The sequence below is a fragment of the Mytilus californianus genome, unplaced genomic scaffold (genome assembly GCF_021869535.1).
Source record: "Mytilus californianus isolate M0D057914Y unplaced genomic scaffold, xbMytCali1.0.p SCAF_14, whole genome shotgun sequence".
Taxonomy (NCBI): Eukaryota; Metazoa; Mollusca; class Bivalvia; order Mytilida; family Mytilidae; genus Mytilus; species Mytilus californianus.
The window spans coordinates 22,194,661-22,222,616 of NW_026262626.1; the positions used below are offsets into that span (position 1 = coordinate 22,194,661).

The 27,956-nt window shown below is 31.0% G+C and overlaps 1 protein-coding gene across 2 annotated transcripts; it reads left to right on the plus strand.

Moving 5' to 3' along the window:
- Positions 1-27,956, plus strand: LOC127724403 (uncharacterized). Of its 2 annotated transcripts, none has more exons than XM_052231339.1 (11): positions 1-59; positions 9,063-9,156; positions 11,896-12,057; positions 13,861-14,019; positions 15,995-16,033; positions 16,530-16,568; positions 19,258-19,296; positions 20,284-20,322; positions 22,809-22,891; positions 23,515-24,384; positions 26,158-27,956. In XM_052231339.1, exons 2-11 carry the CDS (start codon positions 9,081-9,083, stop codon positions 26,194-26,196), a joined length of 1,545 nt encoding a protein of 514 aa, XP_052087299.1. In that variant the 5' UTR covers positions 1-59; positions 9,063-9,080; the 3' UTR covers positions 26,197-27,956. The 2 variants fall into 2 exon arrangements, with proteins under 2 accessions (XP_052087299.1, XP_052087300.1); XM_052231340.1 differs by having other exon boundaries at positions 23,521-24,384.

A 27,956-nucleotide genomic window follows, 5' to 3' on the forward strand; every position in this document is an offset into this window, starting at 1 on the left:
ACGTTAACTTCCTGAGTCATATGAAATTGAGGACTATAAAGAGAAGAAAATATTTTTGAGTGAGTAACCGAAAGTACATCATCTTTGAAATTGATAAGGAGAATAAATTTACTTTTTTTTGTAATGTAAACGTAATGTACGTACATTTATAATTTTAACTGTATTTACTCATTAATTATTCAATCAATGAGTCCATAAGACGAAAAGAATCGCCATTACCATAATGATAATAAAAATGATAACGAGAATTAAAAGTATAACGATAATAATACTGTACGAATACTAATAATAATCATAGAGGGATAATGAAAAGTAAAATAACAAAAATACCGAACTCTGAGAAAAAAGCTAAAGGTACAAAGGGGAGATCAAACCCACAAGTCGAAAAACGACCGACACCATCATGGCAAAACAAACAAAAAAAGACGGAAAACCAAACAGCTTACTAGAAACTGGCAATGAATAATTATCCTACTTTAAAACGTTTTCAAATTCGTAAACCATCGGTCGTGTAATATCTCTTACACATAAACTTGACCGAACGTGTCAATTTGAATTTGAAACGCGATGTTTTCGGTCAGAGGCTACACAAGAATGTAACCATTAGAAAAAAACGCCAGTGAAAAAGTATAGTGCTGAAAACTTAAGTAAGAGCAACACAACACACTTTACTACCCAACTCTGTGTGATATGTGGTACTCGTCGTGATGATTATGGTACATATTTGTTCAAATTCGGTTTTGATATAGTTCGTTGATGTCACAATCAAGGAAAATAGTACGAAATAATAACTACGACAATTGTAACATCTATAACATCTATGTGGTCATCTGTGACAAAGGTATTTCATCAAATTAAACAAACGTATGGTGGTGTACGGGAAATTATCAACTTTACCACTAGGAGTTCGTTGTTCGATATGTTATTTTAGCAGTAGTCCTATTATAAAAAACGCATGTAAAGGAACGCTACCTCTGGAATGTTGTATCTACTGGGATGTATATAAGAGCTGCTTAGATGTTGCGATACAGAAAAGGAAAGTTCATAATTGAAAATTTGTCATTTTGTTCCAAGCTTACCCTCGGGCTCAAATGTAATTGTGACATACTTTATTTAAAATTGGAATCGATAGATGAGTTCAACATAGTCACCATTATTTAGATTATTAAGTGAGACATGATCTATATAACTTTAAATGATGTCAAAGGATAATTTAACTTCTTTTCGTACACTATTCGAATATTCATATTTGTTGATTTTTAGAGGTCTTAATTTAAAATCCCTATTATCTGTTCACTTGCATGTACAAGTTATCTTATCGACATCTTGCCAATGCAAAAGATAGCACAAACAAGGTTGATGGAATGACATACATATTTTAATAATAACTAGCAAGCACTAAAATTCAATTAATCAATCGAAAAGAGGAATGGTCTCACAAGACACAAACAAACAAATAAAACATCGATCAATGTTGCTAGCAAAAACTGTTTAAACATACCCTGAATATATTATGATATATTCAAGTTAAAATAGATGCAAAAGATACGAAAGGGACATTCCAACTCATGAGTCAAAATTAAACTGTCAACGCTATGGCAGGTGTTCCAGAAGGGTAAGTAGATCCTGCTCCACATGTGGCATTCATCGTGTTGCTAATGTAAGTGAAAACCCGGAGAAAAGTCAGGTCAAATTCGAGTAAAAGGAGGAAGGCATTGTTGTTACGATGATTGGATCACATCCGGCGTTATCTGTGTAACAGATACTCCATAACGGTCAACTAACTTGTGATAGTGTCAGTAAAACATTTAAATAGGGAAGGCCTATCGACAATTCTAACATTGATTGATGTAACAGTCAATTTGACAGATGTTCGGCTCCTTTTTAAACCTGAATTGTTTTGTCCATTATCCATTACACTGATTTTTATACTTTATTCATAACTATTTAATGCATTGCAAGGATTAAGTGTCTGACCTAAAAATCAAAAATCACATACAAATGTACGTTGATTTCAATAAATGGGTAATGAACTAACTGTTTCGAGATTTGACTTTAACTCGAATTATTATTGTATAAGTTGTAAATTTCATTCGATTACAAGACAAATACTGCTACAAATGAATCTACATGTATACCATGTATACAAATGCCTTAGTACATGTTCTGTTCGGTTGAATATACATACTCAAACAACGATAAGATCTATTCTTATGCCGTCAACTTGAGTTTCATCTTTATATTGCACAAATATTTAGCCAAAGCACATTATCTATTGCCATATACAGGTAATAATATAATCAACAAACAGATTATATTAATTTCCAAACGTTTTAAAGATTTATAACTTCTCCTACCGGCCTTGTTGGAAGGGTTTCGAAACTACTAAAGATATAAGGCTTATAAGTTGGTATGCCATGCGTGTGTTTCTTCTAAATAAGACTTCGCCCACAAAATTAAAAAGTTGAGATACAAACTAGATAGTACATCTTAATTTTTACGGTAACGTTGTGTAAAGTCCCGGTAAATTTTGAAGGATCTGGGTAAAATTATCGATCCTATAAATAAAATTATTCTTAAAGGTTACATATTTAACACTTAAATTTCATCTTTGGATATCAAATCTCTTTCTGTTAATTTCAAATAAACAACAATAGTTTTCTTATTTAACTAAATGGTCGTTTGAAAAATCGGATTGCAATTTATTTGCTGCAACTCATATCACGTGTATAAAGCCTTTTTCTCTAATGAGGAAAACATATATGCTAGATATACTTACTGGATGTGTTATGAGATGAGTAAAGCTGTAAATGTTCTCCTTGATGTACGTTTTGGCAATAAAGTTTATTGACATGTTGTAGGTACTCCTATAAACACCAATTGTGCCACTTTAATAACATACTTGTACTTGTACTGTTAGACGCACAGATTATGACCAAACTCCGTAAAAACCCGTCTTTATTCCATTTCATTGATAAATTCAACAACATTTACCGCTATCTTGATAATATGATTTCGTTAAATAATCAAGAATGATCTAAACATACTGCCGAAATTTACCCAAAGGAACTTACTTTCAAAGAAATCAAATATTAACAGCAGTAACTGTCTTTTTCTAGATTTTGATATTTCAGTTTCACACGAGAAACTCTACCCAAAATTGTACGACAAAAGACACGATTATTCATTCCCTATTGTTATTTTGTTTGGTCTTGGACGGTGATGTTGCTGTGGCACCGTCTTATAGTGTTTATTTTTCCCAACTCGTTCGCTATGCAAGTGTCTGCAGTGACATTTTGCATGAATGTCATTGAGCGTAAATTGTTTTGTCATAAATTAGGCCGTTATTTTTCTCAATTGAATTTATACGGTTTATATCATTGTTAAAGGCAATACGGTTACTTATAATTGCGTACATCCACTCCATTTGAACTTTTGTGGTGAGTTGTCTCACATGCAATCGCATTTCTTCTCCTTATTTGATATACTTACAAAACTTATTAACTATCAACAAAACTGCGTAAGAACCCTGCTGCACTGAATGTGATTATTATTGTTTTAAATCCGTCAAATCTAAAAAGCGCTCTGGATTTTGTTTATATTCAATTTTTTAGAATAATTCCTACTACTCTTACAATGGTACTTGATGAGAAATCTAACAAATTCAACGCCAATTTCGTTTATTTCTTATCCCTTACTAAAATTCATCTTGTCGAAAACTCTCTATATACTAAGTAGTGTTGTCAACGGTTTACTGGTTAAATCGGTTAACCAATATGATCGTTAATTTTCTACAAAAATGTGCCCTAAGGGTGACTGAGGTATAGATATATGGTATGCCTCAAGTAGAAATGAAAAAAAGGACCGATTATCGAATACCAAAGTCATTGTAACCAGTTAATCGGGCCTTTTGATTTAATCAGTTTTAATATCAATTTATATTGAAATCATAAAAAACACTTGGTACCATGCTGATCATGACATGAACAATGCTATAAGTTCTGAGAAAGGATGTGACGACACACTTTAATATTTAATGAGATGACCGTACAATTGGGATGAAATACTGCAGTGCCTTTGATTACTTCATTGTTTTTTATGTAACGTCCACTGGCAAATATTTCATGTATATACAGGATGAAGACAAATAAACATTCATTACAATAGGCTGCAATAGATGGATCAGGTATGCCGGATTGAAGGTTATAGCTTTACTTATGCCACTGAAAAATATTTTTTTTTTATAGGAACAGATAGTTGGCTTTGCAAGAAGCAACATAAACAGGAGTCCTTAAATAGTTGGGTAATTAACGTGCAAATATCTCGATACCATTTCTACGTGAGGCATACCATATATCTATACCTCACAAATAATACACGATGGTCTTGAAGTATAGATTCTGGGTACTGACGTTGTTTATCATCTTAATAACGTGTTATAGTACTCTTTTGTTTGTCTTTTTGAATGTTACGTTTACGGTTTAGTCTACTCTTGGTGATATCCATTTCACGTGGTTCTGTACATCCCGTGATTGTGTTATTGTGCTATGATAAATTTTTATATTCTTGTCTTTAATTTTTGTTTTTGTGCTTTGTCTATATGCCTTTTTGTGTTTCTTTGTTGCATATTTGTTTGTTTTTAGTGATTAAGATTATAACACAATGTTGACAGTTGTACCTCTATTTTGACATTTTTACCTATTATGTCAGATTGTTTCGTTCACACATCGTTGTCACTATAATAGAATTAAATGCGACTGTCAAACAAGTGAGAGGTTTAGCTAACTATAAAACCAGGTTTAATCCGCCATTTTATACATAAGAAATTGCCTGTACCAAATAAGGAATATGACAGTTGTTATCCATTCGTTTGATGTGTTTGAGCTTTTGATTCTGCCATTTGATTAGGGAATTTCCCTTTTGAATTTTCCTCGGAGTTCGGTATTTTTGTGATTTTACTTTTTTCAGTCACCCTTAGGGTTGAAAATTAACGATCATATCGGTTAACCGATTAATCGGTCAAAGGATTATTCGAGTAACAAGTTCGGTAAATGTTTTCATTTTGACAACACTATACATATATGTATATTGTGCATTAGAAAGAAAAAGAAACATTTAAAATAGATATAAAAAGATAATAAGAAACAGTAAAAAGAGGATTAGCTTGGTTATTCGAATTAGATATATATATATAGATTGCCTAACAATGTAATTTTAACACACTATTTAGTATGTAAATATAAGAATGTTTAAAATATTTACAAAATGATGAAAATAAACGCAATATTTCGCTAGACTAACTAGCTTTATCAAGCGTGCATCTATCCAGGTGAAATCGGATGTAGATGATAAGAAACTTTTGCAGCTCAATGTATATGTTGCACTTGAATTTAGCTGCCTAGAAAATAATACATAATTTGGATGAAGTTCAAGATTTTTACAAAATTGGTAGTTGAAGTTAGCAACGTCCATTGGCCAATACTACAGGATAAAAAGGACGATGCTGTGTACTAAATTATTCTTTATCTTTTCTGTATCTTTTCTCATCTTTTTCGTTAAGACCATCAGGTTCTAAAGTGTGGAGTTGGTGGATCCAAAAATTTTATCTTCTCCTTCTCGCCGTGGTGTCCCACTCGGTGTTGACTTCTATGATTTGGAAGGTAACATTATCAAAAGAATGTTTCGTTGAACGAAGATGTCTTGTGAGAGGACAGTTTTTGTTGGTTTTGTACCATGAACGATGGTTATTGAGCCGAATATTAAATTTGTCCATTGTGTCTCCCACATACTGAATGCCACATGTGTCACATGTTAATATATAGATTGAGTTCTCCGTTTTACAGTTGGAATTTGAGTAGATGTTATAATTTTGTTTAGTAACGGAGCTGATGAAAGAACTGCTTGTATTGGCAGCTTTACAACACAAGCAGTTCCTTCGACCAAATTGTTTGTAGCAACCGGGAGATGGAGTAGGCTGCTTTGCTAATACAGATGTCACTAATTTGTCACGGATGTTTTTAGGTCTTCTGAAGGCCATGACTGGTGGTGAGGAAAATACTTTTTTAAGATTTGAATCATTTTCTATAATTTTCCAATGCTTCTGAACAATGGAAGACACATTTTTAAAATCAGGATGGTAAGTGGGTACAAGGGGTGTTCTGTTAGCTGCTTTATTATTATCTTTGTACTCTAGAAGTTCTTGGCGACTAGTTTTATTTGCTCTTTCGAAAGCGCTATCAATGATGTTGTTATTGTATCCTCGAACAACTAGATGTTTACGTAGTTGTCCAAGTCTAGCATTTTGCGTATTTTCAGTAGAGCATATTCTCTTGATTCGCAATGCCTGGCTGAATGGGATGCCACGGGAGCAGTGTTTAGGATGGCAACTTTTAGGATAAAGGAATTGATGTTTGTCCGTTTGTTTGGTATGAAGGTCCGTTATAATTGTTCCGTTCTTGATGTAACTCGTAGTGTCGAGGAAGTTTATTTTCTCCATAGATGATTCATATGTAAATTTTATTGAATGGTGGAAAGAGTTACAGTGTCCTAGAAATTCATTAAGATGTTCTTGTGAATCTGTCCATTTGAAATCAATATCGTCAATGAATCGGAACCATGATAAGGGCTGATATGGAGCACTAGCCAAGAGGCGTTTTTCAAGTTGGCCCATAAATATGTTGGCATATGACGGGGCCATTTTTGTGCCCATACTAGTACCGTCTATCTGGAGATAATGTTTTTCATTGAAAGAGAAGTTGTTGTTCTCTAGCACTAGTTTAAGAAGTGTAACAAGGCACTCAGTTGGAGGATTTTTTTCACTACGAGTGTTCCATACCTCTTCACACGCTGCTATTCCTTCGTCTTGTGGAATGTTGCTATATAAAGAAGACACGTCTATGGATGCAAGTATAGTATTGCTTGGTAGAGGATTGAGGCTTTCCATTTTCTTTAGATAATCAGTCGTATCTTGGATGTAAGAGGGTAGTTTTTTCACATGAGGTCTTAGATGATGGTCTACAAATTCTGATATCTTTTCAGTTGGATGACTATTTGCTGAAACAATTGGTCGACCTGGATTGTCCGTTTTATGTATTTTAGGCAACATATAGAATCTTCCGGCCTTTACCTTCCAAATCATAGAAGTCAACACCGAGTGGAACACCACGGCGAGAAGGAGAAGAGAAAATTTTTGGATCCACCAACTCCACACTTTAGAACCTGATGGTCTTAACGAAAAAGATGAGAAAAGATACAGGAAAGATAAAGAATAATTTAGTACACAGCATCGTCCTTTTTATCCTGTAGTATTGGCCAATGGACGTTGCTAACTTCAACTACCAATTTTGTAAAAATCTTGAACTTCATCCAAATATGTATTATTTTCAAGGCAGCTAAATTCAAGTGCAACATATACATTGAGCTGCAAAAGTTTCTTATCATCTACATCCGATTTCACCTGGATAGATGCACGCTTGATAAAGCTAGTTAGTCTAGCGAAATATTGCGTTTATTTTCATCATTTTGTAAATATTTTAAACATTCTGATATTTACATACTAAATAGTGTGTTAAAATTACATTGTTAGGCAATCTATAATTTTATTTGTGTAATTGAATTAATCTCTGTACTGATTAATCCACACTCCCATAGATTTGTATGTCATGTGCTGCTATTTATAGGCACTTATATATATATATATATATATATATATATATATAACCAGTCTTAAAATGTGCCTGATTGCTAAATTTAATTTTCTTGTTTCATTTCTGTGCTTATCGATCAATGTATTTCATTTGAGAATCGAATGTTAATTGGTAACGTATTTGTTTGCATTGCATCGTTTATAACTTATAATTTGTACATATCATTTATCATGTTTATAGGTATTTTCTACTCGTTTTTGATATGAAGACGAACATGTTGATTTAATGTGATTCCTTCTTTCTTTTAAACGGTTCACTTCTTTTTTCATTCATGTCGCTAATTGTGCTTATACATTTCTGCAGGAAATTTTGAAAAATAGTATCGTCGCCAATATCGTAGCAGGCATTTATCGTTTAAAATTTGAAGCTAGTTAATACTTGTAAGTAACATGAGATTTAAACACAAATCGAGAATTTTTGTACAGAGCATGATTAGAGAATTTTGATGCTTTAGAGTTGATGCTACCAGAACGAAATGAAGAGTTTATGGAAGCGTCGGGTCAGCATTATTTCGCCCTTATATATCTGCAAGTGTCGCATAGTGATTGCAGATAAGATAATATTTGGAATGTTCTAGCCATCTTATGATTTATTGAAAAATGGGTCTTTGCGGATAATTTTCAACTTTTAATTTTACTTATCATAATTGAAGCAATACTTATATTTGCAGTCAAAATTGACCAAAATCCACTAAAAAATAAGATAAGAGAGGAGAATACAATATTATTTAAACAAATGATATAAACAAATACTTCTTCTTTGAGTGCGGTTTACGAGACCAAAACATTTGCAAAAGATGTTTAAGGCAAATTACATAATTTTCTAGTCTTTTATTCTTCAAAAAGTAAAAAAAACAAAAACTCAAAGGAAATTCAAAACGAAAAGTCCCTTAACCAATGACAAAATCAAAACATCAAACATATCAAACGAATTTCAAAACAACTCTCATATGTCATATTCATTTTCATGTTGGGAAACTTGTATTGAACAAAGAACGTCACCTTAGTTCTTGCTTGTGTATTCATAAACAAGTATAACAAAAATACCGAACTCAAAGGTCAGTTAAAAAAGGGGAAAACAAATCAAAGCTAGCTAAAGCTCCCATTTTTATAACAGTTGTATATGGTTATGTTATGTTATTGAAAACTTTGAATAGCAACCAAAACAGACATAATATGTTGAATTGACAATAAATGGGATCCTGCAGTCAAAATAGTGTAAACATATATCACATTTTCTGTTCGTGTATGTTCTTGTGCGATCATATTTTTAGCGCATTAGAATGCAACTTATTGTCTTTCTGTATGGCTTAGATTAGTTGATTTTTGAACGTTTACATCTGGTTTGTTTCAACAGATACACGGACAAAGTAAAATGATGAGGATTTCAAAAGATCGAATAGTCAATTCTACAGCAGACAATCAATGGATTGACGTACAGCAGACTACTGGTAAGCAATATATTAAAACAATTTCATACAATGTTTATAATGTTGAAACATTGAATACACTTTTAAACTCGAAATCTTAGGCATCTTTTTAAATTAAATGAGTTAGACTTTTCTGTAAGATCAATCAACGTGTTGAATTGATGTTCCCATTTAAATAATTGCATTATTTCAATATGACCATGTCATTGGTTATACAGTTATACTTTTACGATAAAGTATATTAAAAGACGAAGTTAGTTAACTATTTGATCTATAAATGCTTAGAAATTGAAGCAATTTCAGCAACCAAAATATGAAAAAAGGCATAGAGTATATTTTGCTTATCTATTCACTTGTTGTAAAGGCCAAAACGTTGAGTCAAAAACAAAAATATTTGCAAAAATTAGAAACGTTCATTATGTTACGTTGATGATCTCACAGTCATATTGTGGAACTAATGGTTGGGTAATATTCGCACATTGTGAATGACTTGCTTTAAATGTTAAAACAATATGATTTTAAAATGGCATTATGTAATTATTTCAATGGTGAATTTGAGAGCCCAAAAATAAAAACTTGAACACCCTAAATATGTCCTTTAAGGGCATTCATAACATGAGTAATTGCCAATGTCGAAATCATCAGGAAATGATAAATGACAATTCTATTTCAACTGTAACCGATAAAGCTACCATTGGATCAAGAATATGAAAATATGTATGGCCTATTACAATTGCATAACCTATGATTTCGAATTGGGGCTAGGGAGAGTAAAAAAGGAGTTAATACATAGTCTAGAAATATTATGGATGAAAATAATTCAAAGCCCTTTCAATGCATAAAGTGCCCAAATAAATATAGGGCATCATTTCATCCTGTCATCCGTGTTTGTACATAAATGTCAAACACAATGGCATCGTCAAATTGTTTATCATGTACTAGACCAGTATTTCAAGATGCATTTTTGTAATTCCCCGTTGTATAGGATGAGTTATCACAATAACTTGAGGTTGTCTCTGTTGTTTCAACTTCCACTTGTATCTTAATGTGGCAGGACATGACCAGAGGTCTAACCAGTTGTCATGAAAGAACACAATAACCCTATGTGGTAATATTCGGTATAGAATAGGTACATGCATACACTGCTTTGTATGTCAACAAATAACACAATGACCCAAGGTGATTTCCCTTTGTCTCATTTTTCTTCAATTTAATAGGGAAATGACCTTTGGTTTTTCAGTGAAATTCATTTGAAATGTGGCTTGGTTTTACATAGACAAAACTGACATCTGACCATTGTGTTCTATGTCAAGAAACAAAGTGGATAACAGGGGATATTATCTTTCAAAGCAAAGGAGGTTATTCTTGTTTTTTTTATATCTGTATCATATAAGGTAATTTGTCATTTTCTACTAAATTCAAGCTGAACCTTTTCAACCCGTACCTACTAACTTGATTCCAGTTAGATAGGTCATGTTGTTGTCATGTTCCTGGTTTTATAATAGCAGTTATCAAAGTCATTAAACATTTTTCAAATCATTCAATGACTGTCGATCTATTTAATATTTGGCAGTTATAAAACAAAGGTTGTATTGATATGAAATTTATTCTGAAAAACTTATATCTATGACGTAATTTTTGCGAATATGGCCCTTAAGTCATGGATGAGCTGAGGTCGATTCTTATGGTACGTTTTGAGACTGTGCAGTTAAATTTCAGATATATATATTATAATGATTATGATTAAAATAAAGAGTGATTGACCTTAAAACTATGTAAAATTGTTATATTTTCATTGTCAATACGCTGGAAATAGGACAGACATTTACTTTCAGTATTCGATTTGTTGTTACGGATGATTAGATTTCTATTTAAAGATATTTTAGAAATAACTATACAATATCACTTCTGTATGTGTAATTGTATTTTTGTTTGAAGTACCCTTATAATATTTTTTAAGTATATATGCACTTGTTGAAAGGTTATCGTTGTAAAGTTTTTGACAATGTGCTTGGAAGCTATTTTATCGTGAGTGAGTCATTATCATTTACATACTCGACACGTTTTCATTGATTGTTATGTCTGAAAGAGGAAACACAATTATACACGTTATCTTTTCATTTTATCGCGGTTTAAATCATTATTCGCTCTCATCTATAATAACATGTACACATGAAATATTATCCTTTCATATCAGATCAGATATCTGATTGGTAGATATAGTTTACGTCAATAATGTCTACCCAGTTGACAAGTTATCGCAAGGAATGACTTGCATGTCTATTTTTGTAAATACCAGTTTTCTTAAATCTAAATTTAAATTAAAACCATGTCTTCTTTGATATTCCCTTTCTTCTCATTTTGTGAACGACGATAAACATAACAAAAAGAAATTATTGAACACATTATTTTTCAAAACCCATAATAAACAAAAATGAATAGCATAACGTTCGTTTCTATCCAAATAATGTATGATTAATTGATACACATATAAAATACGCACGAACGAAAACAACAATCAATGCGAAAATGTCCAAAGATAATAGTATACTGTGAATTGGTTTGTTGTTATGCAGAAAACGGCAATTCATATACTCTTCAATATTGCATATTAAAAATCTTATTATTACAATTTGAAAAGAGTGTATCACAATCCAGTCGCAACAGAAGGAAAATGTACAAATGTTTTGTTTTTATATACACTTATTTAGTTATTAACATTTGTGTTGGATGATATATAGTCTTTTAGTTTTTTCGTAGGTAGCATGGAAAAGACTATGGACGATGAAGCAACCATAACATGTGGTAAACATGTGAAGAAGCTTATTACTAGACAATTTGGAAAGAATTGTAAACCAGCAAAATTCAAACTCAAGCAATCCGACAATGACAGAGGACGATTCAAAATAAAATTAAATGACGGTAGGCATATTACTTTTTCAGATATCAGTTTATAATTTCTCCAAACTTTGTTTAAATTTACATGATTTGGATTTATACATATTTTCGATACAACAAACAAACCAACAAACAAACAAAGAGATAATGAAAGTTAAAAGAAAACCTAAAAAAATGCAATATACTTATTTAATTATTAATAAAGAAAAAAATATGAATATAAGAAAAAAAACCAGAATGACAAATTTTACTCCAAGAATAAACAAAACAGAACAAAATAAAGCAACACTAATTCATAAAAATCACTGTCAATCAGTCTTGTATTTCAGTTGTCGAAAATTGATTCTTAAAATTAGTTCAAGCTTCGATTAAAGCATCTAGTATTCAAATTTTTTGGAATATATTCTTTAACTTTTTCATTTTTTTCGTCTTTAATTTTGTACAATGATATCTCTCTATGTATGTACCTAAAACAATTAGTATTTGTTGTACCGCTATCAATTATGCCATTGCTAGTGGCGGTTTCAACATCGAGAGTATAACAAGCCCAAAAGTCATCACTTTTCTGTTGACATCAAATATCATTGTCATTTATTTTCAAATAATCTGTTTTAAAACTTTGAATTGTCTCAAAACAGTTATGCAAAAAAAAAAAAAGATTATGTATGTCTGTAGATGCTGATTTGATATTTCTTTTTTATTGGTACTGTAGCATATCAGTTTCAAGACACAGTATAATATAATGAGTTCGGAAGGACTTCATTTCGAGTAGAGCACCTGGTGTTAATAAATTCAATATCATAATTATGAACCGATTTATAGAACTATACTTAAGCGTTGGTTTCATAATATAAAGATAATCAACTCTTGTTAACAGTAGCCCGGAAGAACAACTGATTATCTTCGAATAAAACTTGTCAATAAAAGGTCAATCATTTTGACATTAGTGATAAGTCCTGGACAAAGTTGACAAACATAGCAAAAATGTATTTGACATATTAAATCTTAAATTCAGCTTTTATGTATGTATGTGACTGTTCGTTATACAAATACAAAATGAAGCGCAGTTTGAACACATTAGATGATTAAGTGAACGAAGAATTGTGTAAGCTTGTTTGATTTCCTACCAAAAAATTAGGTTTTTATGACAATTTTGATTATTTGATTTAACAGTTGACCACAATACCACTTCAATGTTATATCTGCGTATCTTAGCTTGTCATTTCTACTTTTTGGGTCTATTTGAAACATGTCAATCGAAAAAATCTTACATGCATGTCCATTTTATCCGGCAGACCAATTTCACAGGCAGCCTATTGATACATTTTTGAAACAGATGACGTTGCTAATTCGTGAGGGCATCACCAGCTCAGTTGTCATGGAACATTATAAACCTTGTCATTTTCAATAAATATACTTTTATCAAAATATTATATTCTTAAAAATACTATGGATGTACTAGCCCATACATATATGGCATCAGTGCATTGCAGCACTTGTTTTTGAATATTCTTCAATCACGTCGAGCTCAACTGATTAGTCTTATATAGACCGCACGCGTGTATAACGTACCGAATAATCGTACTGGTATATTTGCTGAGTTTTTGTAATAAGTCTACGTTACTCATTTGGTATGACTTAAAGCGACCATTCAATGGCGACATGGTTCACCCACATTATTTCAGCTTATACATGTAACCAAAAATTAATTAAAATCCCTAAAAATAAAGATTTGTACTGCGTTCCTACACTGTCAAAACTTCACGTATGATATATCAATGTTTCAAAAGCATGGACTTCTAAGACAATTATATGCTTTCATTTCAGGATCAAAAAACCATACCCTTAAACTGTCTGTAGACTTTAAAAATTCTACAGTTGACATGGAATACGATAATTTCAAAAGACAAAACTCAATGACAACATGGAAAAGGCATAGTGCTTGTGGAAACAAAAAGAAAAATGAATCCCGTCCAGTAACAATAGGTAGAGTTAACACATAATGTTGATTTCCAAATTTTGCAATTGTAAATAATGAAGTAAATCATAATTATTTACATTCATATTTGTTTTATAGCCTAAATTGCTGTAAACAATAAAGCACATTTTCATCATTTTTATAAATACTTTATTTCCAATTAAATCTTAATGGAAAAATACGTAGTCTACAATATTATTCCGTAAAATTCGACACAAAACATTGAGAGGAGGTCTTATGAGTTATAATCTAAGAGCATATAGTTCATGCTTGAGATGAACAATTTGTTTTATTGTTTATTCTCAATAAAAGAGGGACGAAAGATACCAGAGGGACAGTCAAACTCATAGATCGAAAACAAACTGACAACGTCATGGCCAAAAAATAAAAAGACAAACAGACAAATAATAGTACAGATGACACAACATAGAAAACTAAAGACTAAGCAACACGAACCCCACCAAAAACTGGGGGTGATCTCAGGTGCTCCGGAAGGGTAAGCAGATTCTGCTCCACATGTGGCACCCGTCGTGTTGCTTATGTTATTACAAATCCAATAGCTGTTAGGTGAAATTGTAGATCACAAATGAACATAATAATGAAAAACTGATCTTTGAACGCGTGATATGTATCTGCCTTCTTATCTTTACAGGCTGTATTTCCTTCGTTATACTACACGTGTCGATACAATTAAATCTTAAACCTAGTTATCCCTCTACACACACATTTGCATATCTGAAGTAAGAAACTTCCTCAAACGATTTCTTACGATACATCATAATGGATTTATCGGTTTCGAAATATTGTTGTGTTGATTGTAGGTATTTATTGAAATTGGAAAGAATGCTACCGATATATTTATACATTCATCTGTTCAATAGATACGTACAACACTATGGCAAAAAGATAATCGAAATAACAAACATTATTTGGCAAAAAATGAATGAATGAACATGAAACTTAGGTCGAACTCAAGGGTCTCACCTGGAGTTTCGGGTTTGGCTAATAATCTTATGTTCATACAGGTCATCAATTATTCAGGCTTTCAAATGTGAGTGTTTGAGCGTTACTGATAAAGGTCATGTCTGGAAGTCTCTTCGAACGCACAAAATCAAGTTATGTCACTTTAACTGACACTGGGTCGTTATCACGAATGTTGGACTGTTAGTTATCGAAAGTATCATCAAATCAGTAGTCAGTGCTTTCGTCCTAACACTATTTATATATTTTTTTTCGCAATTCTTCTTTGATAAAGTAAGAGGTGATCAAGGACTAAGGTGCAAACTCCCCCAGACAAAGCGACCTATGAGAAATTTGGCATTTTCTTTTTCCCCTTTTGTCAGACAGCTTTATACGTTTTAAGGTATTTATATATCCTCGATTTGCAAATGTTTGGATTTGAGTGTTCCTGGTGAAGATTAATCTAAAACAAACCTCTTCGGATAATTGTGTAAGTTTATTCGTCTATGTGAAACAGAGCCTGGATTAGTATAATGTTAAATTACCAGAAATGACATAATAATAGTTCCTGAATCCTATATAGGGTAGCAACGCCATTTGTATAAGAGATAAAAACCATATGCTGTAAAGAAAGTTTTGGTTGTTAAAATTACTATTAGTACTCAAAGAATTGTTTGCTGGAAAGACGACCCTGCTATCTGTTTTGGTTGAAGTTGCCGACATTTTGTTATTGTATATTCTATTTATCCCTGTAGTAGGTCATGTATTGATACTGGTGTTCAGCTAATTATAGAGCTTATAAAGGTATTACGCCATATATGTTTTTATTTAATCGTGCTTTCATTTAAGTCAATTATGAAGAAATGAAACGTGATTGTCATTGTACAATATTTTTTTTTTAATTTTGTAACTACTACAAGTTCATTTTATTTCCGTTAGATGAACATTTATTATTGTCATTGCTTTTCATATTTCGGTTGTTTCCATCTGATAATTTATTGTAATAAGTACATTATTTTTTAGAGGTTCAAACAGAGAATCCTGATGTTCAAAGTCAAGACGGTAATGGAATATTTGTTTTCAATTGCATTCAACTACTCTCCTGACATTCACTAAAATACAACAAAATGGCATCACTGGGCATGTTCACATCTTTGACCTTTGGTCTCTATTTATAATTTTCTGTGCATTCGTACCATATTTCCTTCTTTTAATATATCAAATGTATGTAATAGAAAATTCAATTATAAGTGTATTTTCAGTTGTTTTTTTTATACAATATAACGAATATTTTTGCAATGTTTTCGGGTTTTAATTATAATTTAAACACTCTAAAACAGCTGACATGTAAATAAACAAATAAAAGAAAGTGAAAGATTTATAAATATTGCGTTATGCCTCATAAAGGATTATTCTTTTTTTCTTCTCCATTTTGGGGTTTTAAGGTGCTTTGGATTTTACTCTTAAATTTTATTTTTGATCTTCTATCTATCCAAGAATTTGTCGATTTGATAACTTCTTTTGAGTTTATATGACAATTAATGTTTTTTATTTACAGAATGTCAAACAGAAAATCTGAATACGCAGATACAAAACGGTAAATAGATATTGTATTAACTAGTTTGAGCACTTGAACCGATATGTTTCGATAAATTCAGTTTTAAAAATAATTAAAATACACCTGTGACGTAAATCTTTTGTTCAAACTCTCCATTATTTTTCAGGAATGAAGAGTTATTTTCTATTGTCCATCTTCATTCACCCGGACGTTTTGCCCTTTGGCTATTTCCATTGGCACTTTCTTAAAAAGTGTTCACCCATGTAAATAGTTCGAAAGGACGTAACGCGATATTGAATGAAGATGAAAACTTACTAAACGGCTGATATTAAATGGAGATATTTTTTTTAATTGGGATGACCTTGTAGTAATACAATGAACACCAAATATCTCATTATTGATAAACAGCTTTTATTTGCGAGTCGTAATTCCATCGTATAATATATGATATCGTTTTCACTAAAATTCCACAACATTATTCACAATTTGTTTTCCGATGCACATCTTGGCTAAATTTCTGTCACGGATAGTATCCAAGCGGGTAAAAACGAATATTTTCCATTGAGTGCCGGTCCTCTTCTGTGCATGTACAAAATATCAAATGTGTTAACTCAGTTGAATTCTTTCGTAATATTGAACACAGTAACATTATACAATAAGGAAAATTAGAGAAAATATATTTGACTTACAGATTTGCTTTTAATTTTACCGTGTAAGATATTATTTGCTTGAAATTTAAAGTGTTGTATTTTGATTTTGTTCCATTTTAATATGCACATTTAAAAAAAGAAATATTACTCAGATAGTTTCTACAATAGTATTGTGGTTAAATAAAACAAATAGTTCAAGAAACTAAAATGCTAAAAATGGCGTATTCGGTATATTATTTGATTTTTCGTTGTTATAATTTGAATATGGTACTATTGAACAGAATTTGAAGGGTATGGATAACATTTGAATAAGGCTTGTGTTAACTATTGGGCGGGATTTTTTATTCAATATTCAACAGAAACGCGTAACACAATCTAATTCCTTCACTGTTGTTATATGACCAGTAGCAAATATAACAGTTATATTCGTAGTGCAAATGACAGCGTTAATCTTAAAATGTTTAAACGAAATCAAAAAGTAGTTTTCCACTTAATTTAAAGACATACAAAAGGCAATCTTTCTGATAATAATTTGATCTAATAGAATGGTTTGAAATATAGAATCATATTTTGTTTCAGATACGACTTCAAATCGACTACACCCTTATTAGTTTAATAACATATACTAGAGTGTTACATACCTGGAAATTTATTCTAGTTGTACCATGTCATTTTTCTCAGACGATTCTACATCCAAGATTTATCAAACGAAAAACACATAATCCATTAACATATAATAATATGCATAAATATTAGTTTTTTCTCTCTCCCGAAATAACACTTAAAGACACAAATAAATATCCTTTCAATCCCACCACAAGAAAGACGTGCGTATCCAATGACTTAAAACACAAATCTGGATGAACTTTATTCAAGATCTTTTTATAGTAATTATTCTACTGTTCATAAATACTTGTTAAGTGAGTTGATGGTCAGCTTGATCTTAAATTTTGCCTGTGGATTATTGGGTACACCATGGGGAAAATGAAAAGAAAACCATTACAAAATGAAATAAAATTCTTTAAATTTTATGATCTAAAATTCGTTCTTAATATTTAAGGTGTATTTTAAGTTAGCGAAAGTCCAAATAACTGTCCATTCCTGGGAAATAATGGGCGTCGGCACTCCGGGCCTCTGCTCCATTATTTCCCAGGAATGGACAGTTATTTGGACTTTCTCTATAACGTACAAATAAACTAAAACTAATATACCTAAATTGAAATAAATAATGCGTATTATGTAAATAAATATTGTATACAAATGGTTGAAGACCAAACAAAACATTTAAACGGATGCCAACACATATTGCTCCGTTTGTCTACGTGTTATTGAGGTAAACGCATCTTAATTCTGTTTACTTCGAAAATTCAGTTGATATATCTTCTATTTTTATATTAAAACAACCTAAGACCAAATGGCGTAGAAGCTAACAACTATAGGTCACCATACAGCCTTCAAAAATGGACAAAACCCTTACCAGATATTATCTTCAGTTTTGATTCACAGATAGATGTTGGATAAATACGTGCCTAGCAATGACTATTTTGTTTTCTATGAAAATTGCACAAAGATTATGATCAATTTGTTTATATCACATCACTTACTTAACTGAAAGGTATCATCAAGGACAAATCCTTGCTTATATTATTTATTTATGTATTCTTTGTCCTGAGTGTTTTTGCGTTTATTTGTACTGTATTCCTGTCATGTAATGTGGTCAATTTAGCGATATTCCTAACATAGCCATATAAGCGGGAGATTTGGCTAGCCATAAAACCAGGTTCAACTTACCATGTTTTCTTAAAATGTCCTGTACCAAGTCAGGAAGTTGTTTTCAAATAGTCCGTTTCTATGTATGTTGGTGTTTGTTTTTGTTGCAGTTCAGTGTCTCTGTTGTTCCGTTGTTTCCCTCTCATAATTGATGTGTTTCCCTCTGTTTTGGTTGTGAACTGGATATGTTTTCGCTTAATCGATTTATGACTATTGAACAGCGGTATACTGTTGTTGCCTTTATTCATCTTGTTATATCAGTAATTAAAACACATTTTGTTTCATTTATACAAACATTTTTGTTTCAGTAGTCCAATCACAGAATAAGGAAGTTCAAACACAAACAGGTAATAAGAATTTTTCTGTCATCACTAATAAAAAAATACAGATGATTAAACTTGGAAAAACGTAACATCAAAAGAACAAAAGATAACAGAACCACAACGCTTAGTATTAAGAAACTGGACAGTACGAACATAAGGAATTTTTGCGGATCAAACTGGGTTTTTCTTTACATTGCTCCATGAAAAATAAATTTTACCAAGCATTTACTGTACAAGTGTACGTTTTTGTATTTCATGTGTTCCAGTAAACTTGAAGGTAATGCTACTACCGACAGAACTCTGATGGATATTTGTCTCATTGAAAATCAAACCCAAACTCCTCATTTTTATAAGAAGATCTGGCCGAAGCTTTATATTTTACTACAAATCGACACCGATTAGCAACTCAAATTTGAATCTTTGACCAACAGGATGACTTCATCTTTTCATTTTTCAGCAGTAAGATACACTCTACCCTATTATATGGCTTGTTCATACATTATCTGAATTTATATGTTATGGTCGTATATGTGCACGCTAAACGGAGATAACAGGGATGTGCTTTCAACGCAAATTCTGCTACTAGTGTCGACACACCCGGTCTTGCACCTTTGGTAGTTCATGATATTCCGTAATTTTTTTAAATTTTATTTTTCTTCATATGGACTTGTTAGAATTGGACATCGGTAAACTACTGTTGCCTCAAAAATAGTGTACCTATAAACTCCTCATTTTGTTGTTCTAATTTTGTTTTCCTTTTTCGTTTCCTTTTTCTTCTTTATATTTCGTTTAATTTGTTTTATTCAGGTGTTGACTATTTTGCCTCTTTACATATTTTGTTCTTTTCATTTTACATAGATTCTATAAATGCTTACTTTCTTGTTTAATATATTGTTTTCTTATCTTAATCTACATGTATGATACCTATTTGCGAGTTTCACTTTAGGGGTATGATTTCCCCTAAATATTTATGCTGTTGAATACATGATATTGTTTTTCTTTTCTCTTCAGAAGTCCTATTGCAGAATCCTGATATTCAAACGAAGACTGGTAAGGAGCTGTGTGTTAATAACACTAAATTAGATTTAAGTTATCTTTGAATACCAGTAAAACCTCAAACAAAGATTATAAGTAAACAGTGCACTACGTATTTTTTTCTGAGTAAGAAGGATATTGTCTTTTAAAATGCTCACAGCGACAACCAAAAATATCTGTGTTTTTCCTTAAATTACAAGACAAGAGTAGACAAATAATATGTAAAAAAAAAACAAAACGACAAAACAACTACGCAATAACATTCGAACCATTTGATTTCAATTAACATCCTTAATGAAGTTGTTTTAAAAAACGTCCCAATTTCTCTAAAAAAAATGAAAGTTTTATTAGGTACTTGTAAGTCTTTAATAAATAAGATGAGAATCTCTATAAAGGTAGTAATATAAACATAATATTCTTTTCTGATCATCTCTGTGGCACCAGGTTATGCAATATGCTGTTTGCTTTATTTCATGAGGTTAAAACTTGAATTTAGAAATTTTAATTAGACATTTTTAAAAATTTATATATTGCTCAAGAATATTAGCATACCACAAATAGTTTTGAAGAATAAGTAAATGCCATTTTTTCTGATAATAAATAGTAAAATGTTAAAATAAATATGTGACAATTAAAATTGTCAAACAATTAGGCTGGATATGAGAATGAAATTTTAATATTTTTATATGCCTAAGAAGTTTAAGCAAACACAAACGGTTGTTTAGAATAAGTAAAAGACATTGTACATTTTAACGAATGATAAAGAGTAAAATGTTATCTAAGAATTATAATAATTGAATAATTAAAAATGAAACCCAACCAAACAACAAAATCAAAAAAGGGTTTTACATCAAATATCAACTCTCACCTGACTACTCATAACCAACCTATTCAAAACTGTGACATTTTTGTTTTTCACATTCAGTTAGTATATTCGAATGATCCGCACTACAAAAATAGTTAAAGTTAGCTTTAATTATACAATGATATAAGCGTATTTATCTTAGATTGCATCATTATTTGCCCTTTGTCTTTTCTGAGTTTCTGATAGTTCCAGCTGGTACTAGATAGTCACGAACATGTTTGTACTGGATGCTTGTATAATCATAAAATCACTTAGTATGCAGCAATTACTTTTTAACGAAACATGGTTCAAAGGAAGTTGAAATAGTAAAATTGTATTTTATTATTATTGTTTTCTTATTTTACTTATTAGACTTCAGATGCTTCTTATTTCATGTTTACCATGACACATGTTTCTATCTTATTCGATTTTTGAAAGGGTATCGTCTATTGTACAGAGATGCACATTATTTATAGTATATTTTACACATTTTTGTATCAAATCTTCAGATGAACAACGACAAAGAGGTATTTTAGTTTATATTAACGATTCTCTGTCCTTAGACGCGCAAACTCTTACAAAGACCGAAAAAAAAATGTGTGTGTCAGAGTATTAACAAAAATATTGAACTCCAATGTATATTACAAAATGATCCCATGTGAAATTGTAACGTATTTTAGTTTTGTTGTGCTCACTGAAGTTTTGTTGATAAGGATGTTGTGTACACATGAATGTGCATGTTATGTTTTAAATTAAGTTGAATTCCTTTTTTGAATTTCTTTTTATTCAAACTCGTCTGACTCAATGTATTACGAGTCGAACAAATACATACGAAAATCATATATTCATGTGTTTTTCTGCACGAAGAAATCAGTTCCGATTGTTTAAGTTTGGTCATAATTTAAACACATAAGCAATATATGTATATTTCTATATATTTATTGGTAAACAATACATATTAAATGTTTAAGAAGAAAAATAGAAATAAAAGTTCATTCATTTTCTTTAACCGTACATCATGTACATAAAAATACAAAGTGGGCGTCTGAACAGTTATAGATCGCCGTATCAGGTTTAACAATGATCAAAACCCATACCTTATCGTGATCTGTAAATGGCCCCAGAATGATAATGTGAAAAAATAATTTAATAACGAAATCAAACTGCATGAACAGCAGTGATGGAAATCAAATTTGGCAGACAGTGACCGATCATAACCTCTGAAGTATAGTGTTTTTAGCGAGAGGTAAGCAAATCCAGACTCTTCCACTAGGTTAGTAATACATTATAAAATCAGCTTTAAAAGTAGTCGGGTAGGACTAGATTTATCAAATCGGTACAACATGTACACACAAACACCAATTAATAACAAAATAAAGACAAATAGTATTGTTCGGACATTACTTGCAGTTAAGGCCTGTTCAAAGCTCAATTTAAATTAACAAATTAATTATGTTCTCAAAAGAAAAAAAAGTCGTTAAGAAACATCTAGGTGATACAGTTTAAACAAATCTATTGGAAACAAAGTAGTTTGTTTTCTCATTTTTTTAAAATAAACATTAGCATGCTTTCAACATATCTCTGCATACGATTATTTCACTAATGTTTGAAGAATAAATGATTACTATATTGCATTTCTTGAAAATTTGTGTTTCAGAACAATTTACAGAAATTAAACTTAACGAAGACGTTTCAACTGAAATTAATTCAAATATTACAGATATAACCAATCAAAATGAGGTATATGTATAATTATAAATTGTTTATATATTTATTTTAAATCGGAAAACAGTGTTTTCTATCTTAACTATCAATGTACTGAAAAATGAATACTATTTTAATTACCTAAACTTTGTTGAAATACCAACATGGTGTTAATTTAGTTTGATTAATTTCCTGAAAGTGCACAAGGTCAATCAATTATATGATTGTTTTAAATTTGCAAACTATATATATGAACAATGCAGCCAAATAGACATGAAGTGAAAATTAAACAAAATGTTCATCAATAAGGTTAAACAATCAGGGGTTATATAAAAAGAATGAATGAGCGATACTTAAAACAAAACGCCAATAGTTTTGATTGATTATTAAAAACAGATTTTTATTTTTCTAAATACAGGAAGACTGAAGTATCATTTTAAAACACGAAACATATAACTTAATATAAAATGATATTCAAAAAATGATAGCAGATAACTAAATGTATTACTACAATATTTAGATAAAGTACATTTCTTGAAAGATATTTCACTTCTACATTTTTTTGTAGACACTTGCAAATATTTGATTTGTTACAAAATAGTAAAACTTGATCATTTTTTTCAAAGAGTGCATTGCTTTATTCCAATGTTTATCATGAGTTTCAGATCAGTACCGACAAGGAACAACTTGACACAAATGCATGTATAAAGATTGGTGATAATTCATTTTGTTATACAAAGTTAAAATGCGAAAGGAAGGAAATTGAGAAACAGTATGGTTCAACAGTTTTAGTCGGTACTCCCGAAAGATGGTTCACACTCAATGCAGCAGTACCAACTTACACAAACTCAGAATACAATGTGTCATCTAGTTTGTTTGTTAACATTGAAAGAACACCAGAACATAATAGCGCTACCTTTTTGCATCCAGTTGATAAACTAAAGAATGAAAAAATAGTTGAATTGTGTCATGGAGCATTGCACAAAATAAATACATCTTCTGACCAATTTCAAAACTTAGATGACGTGTCTACGAACGCATCCCTCTCAACAAATAGCTTCAACCACGTGAGTGATCAAAACATATTAGAATCTGAAAATAAGAAAACAACTCCTGTTCAAAATGAAGTGACAGCAAGTAACTATTTCCAAACTAGTGAAAAGAATTCAGAAATAAAATATGAACAAGCTCAGGCGATTCAGGAAGAAGGGTGTCGACGAAAAAAAGTAACATCTAAAGTTAAAGGTCAAACCAGACACGTTCCGCAAAAACCGTTCTACATAATTACCACACAAGACGAAGAATTTGTAAGACAATTACTTTTAGATTTTCCTCTACACGATTTCGTTAGAAAGGAAACTAACCACTTCTTTAGAAATGAACAAAAAATGCACTTCACTCGTCCATCTGTACCAATACCTTCAATGCATCCTCTTCTGCCATATAAACTTCTTTATCTTGATGAAGTAGAAACGTCAGAGCATCATGTTATAGAAACGTCGTCAGCACCAACTGAACCAAAAAGTCAGGTAAAAAATTTAACAGTAAAGTAACTCTTATACTTGTTCACAACAGAAAAGAAAATATGAAAATATACATTGATAAATTTTCCCATGACTACTTCTACTATTTGTTTTTCTAATTAAAAAAGGAACAATTATATCAAATATTTTTATAGTATTATACATTGTATAAAAGAAATAAATCACATAATCTTATACAAACATTATTATTATTTCATAGCTATGTTTTCATAATAATTGTATGCAGTGTAAATGCTAACCCACAAACCGTCGTTGACTTGTGCATTGTATTCACTATCAAATCAACTCTACCCAATGACACTGATAGAGATCAACTGTTGATCTTTTTAAATATAGTGCAACGAGTCATTGAGAAAGGTTGATAAATTCTAATAGTTTTAAAGAAGCACGTGTCCACGAATATTAGCAAATAGTAAAAATTTCTTTAAAAGGTCCGTTTTAAGTCTTACATAATATGCACATTTTACATATTTTGAAAGAAATATAAACGCTAGAAGGCCAAATTTTATAATTTGTTAAAACATACATACGGATGTTTATATACATATATAAAAAAACACCTTAAAACACTTTGCACGTTAAGCCCGTGACCAAAATTGAACTGAATATTTACGAAAATAGTGTATTCTTAAACATGTTTAAATCAAACCAGTACCGAAGATGTTGCAGCTTAGCGTACAGGACCCTCTGTAATTGACATTGTTTTGATTAATGAGAAACTTTTATCTAAAGGTACAAATGATTTTCTTAAATTTTGTTTTTTTTTAATTCATTATAATCGAGTATGCTCGAAATAGAAATTTTGAAAAATAAATCGTCAAATACCGAATAAGCTTAGTATTATCAATCACTATGGTCATTAAACATGTTAAACATGGTTATGAAATAGAAAATGAATGAAATAAAAATTTACATTTTAAGAAACTTAAAATATTGAATTAAAAAGTATATAAAAAATATAAAAGAATATGAAAGCACGTTTGTAACTTTTTATTTATGGTTTAATACTTTAAAATAGAAGAAAAAAACACTTGATAAAATGTTTGCGTTTAAAGCACTGTTCTAACTTATCTTTGTCCATGTTATCATAAACGCTAAAATCCTAACAGTTGAACGCCAGGAGTGTATTAGTAGCGTTAGGAGCAAAATGACCAAAATGGACCTACAAGAATAGTCAATTACTGCTAATTACAACATACCCTGATGGTGTTGGCACCCTAGTTTTAGTGGTTAATTATTTCTCGACGGGGTATTATAACATTTATTTAAGACACGTATATACTTGAACTAAGAAATTCAAAATTTATTTGTTTTCTTCTTGATATTTTGGTTTTAAGGTATTCAACCTTTGTCTACATGATCTACTCTTTACGCCCCACGTTGGTTTTAATTGAATAACATAAACGGTACCATTTTTCTGCCCCAGATGCGCATTTCGACAATTAATGTCTCTTCAGTGATGCCCCAGACCACAATAATTTAATTGAAGATACATTTTATCAATGCTATCTGTTCATTATTGAATTCTGCATTAAACTAACTCAACCAGAAAGATATATTCAGAACAGGTATACACTCCGAGTTAACTTTTGTTAACCTATCAACTAAAGGTTCAACTTTAAGAAAAAACAATCAAATTGCTATAACATGTTTTAGATGTTAAGTCAAGGTTTTATTTTTCATTTTTTCAAATTATGTGGTGGTATTCTTACATAATGTACTGCATCTAATAAATTATTTTTTTCTTTTAATTTTTAGGATTCGGACCTTCATCACGAGGAAGAATACTTCATTTAAAGATTTTGGAACTTTGTTATCATTATTTAGTCATTAGATATTTGCATTTGAAGATAACTTTTGAAATATTCTGTAAAATATACTTTTTATTCGCTTACAATGCTATATCTTTTAAATATGACAGAACAATGTTCTGTTTGTGTTTATCAATTGTCTCTATCATGTTTACTACAAATGCCTCCATAAGCTATCTGTATACCTATTATATCTTTCCTACTTTTTTCTGTATAATAACACTAAGTGATATTTTGTAAAATATTGGCTGTATCAGACCGCTAGTCGAGTTTTCAAAAGGTTCACCTACTGGCAAAATCCTTTCGCCTGAAACTCACATATATGTTGTTTTTAACATTAAGAGAACATATAACTGTATTGGCATTAGACATACGATGAAAAACAATAGCAAATTCAAATGCGGTCTTCAATAAAATTGAGAATGGAAAAGGGGAATGTGTCTAAGAGACAACAACCCGACTGAAGAGCTTTTTTTTAATGTTCCAGTTCCTATCAAACACGCCAAAAGCGTACATTTGGAATTCCTGGAGCATCTTAAACTGTTATGTTCTAACATCAAAACCTTACCTTACCTTATGATAAAATAAATTACAGGAGGCTTTGAACTGTTCCGACTAAAAAATAATATGTGAAAAAAAGAAAAAAAAAGTCATAAATTTCAACCGGAAGTATACGACGACTACCATTTAATTTAGAGATTTCCAGTTTTTGTAAAATTACATTGGAAAGGAAAATTGGGTGATGAGGCCAGTATTTTAATCCATTTAGATAACAAAACTTTAAACTATTAAAAAGCAAAAACTTGGTAAACAACATTTTTGTGAACGTGAAATAAAGAGATTAAAGAAAAAATAACGGAATCTGAGGGACCATTAAAAGCATCTTCGTAATTTGGTAATCGTTTAACTCAATAATATATCAACCTGCATTAACAAAATAAATACAAAGATGAATGACAAATTAAGAAAAAAAAAAAATACCGAAGTCGAAAAATACGGAAGGAATCATCAAACTCATAAGTCGAAAACCCATGGACAGTGCCATGGCAAAAAAAACCCAACTGTCAACAGTATACAAAACAAACAAAGTAACTAAAGACTAAGTAATACGAACTCTACCAAAACCGCGGGTTCCTAGGTGGTCTGGCAGGGTTTGTAGATCCTGCGCCGCATGTGGCACCTGTCATGTTCCTCATGTAAGTACAAACTCCTTAGTAAGTCTTATTCGGTAGGTAACACTTAATCGAGGAAAAGAATATGGGATTGTTGTAACGACAATTGGAACATATCCGTCGTAATTGGTGTACTATTCATTCTTTCATTTCATTGTGTTCTGTATTTCTTTCTTCCATTCTTTATGTGTATATTCATTCATGAGAGAACATTACTCCAAACTGATCACATCCTCAGTTTAACGTTTCAGCCCAGCCGTAACAAAATATAAGAAATGAGGGGGTGAGGAGAAATGATGTTTATAAGAAATGTATGAAACCATCAGATTTTTGTTTATTCTTACTAATACTGAAATAGCACATTCCTATTTGTTGAGCATTTACCCGGTTTGAAGTAAGATTTCATTTTTTTACATTATAGATCTGTATTATTGACATTGTCATGCATTACCGTATATTCTTGTGCTTGTTTTTTGAGTTTCACATATACAATCTACGATAAATTGTATTTACCAAGAAGACAAAAATGAGCGAGTGTGAAAATGTTTTATTAATAAATTTGATTTAAACTTCA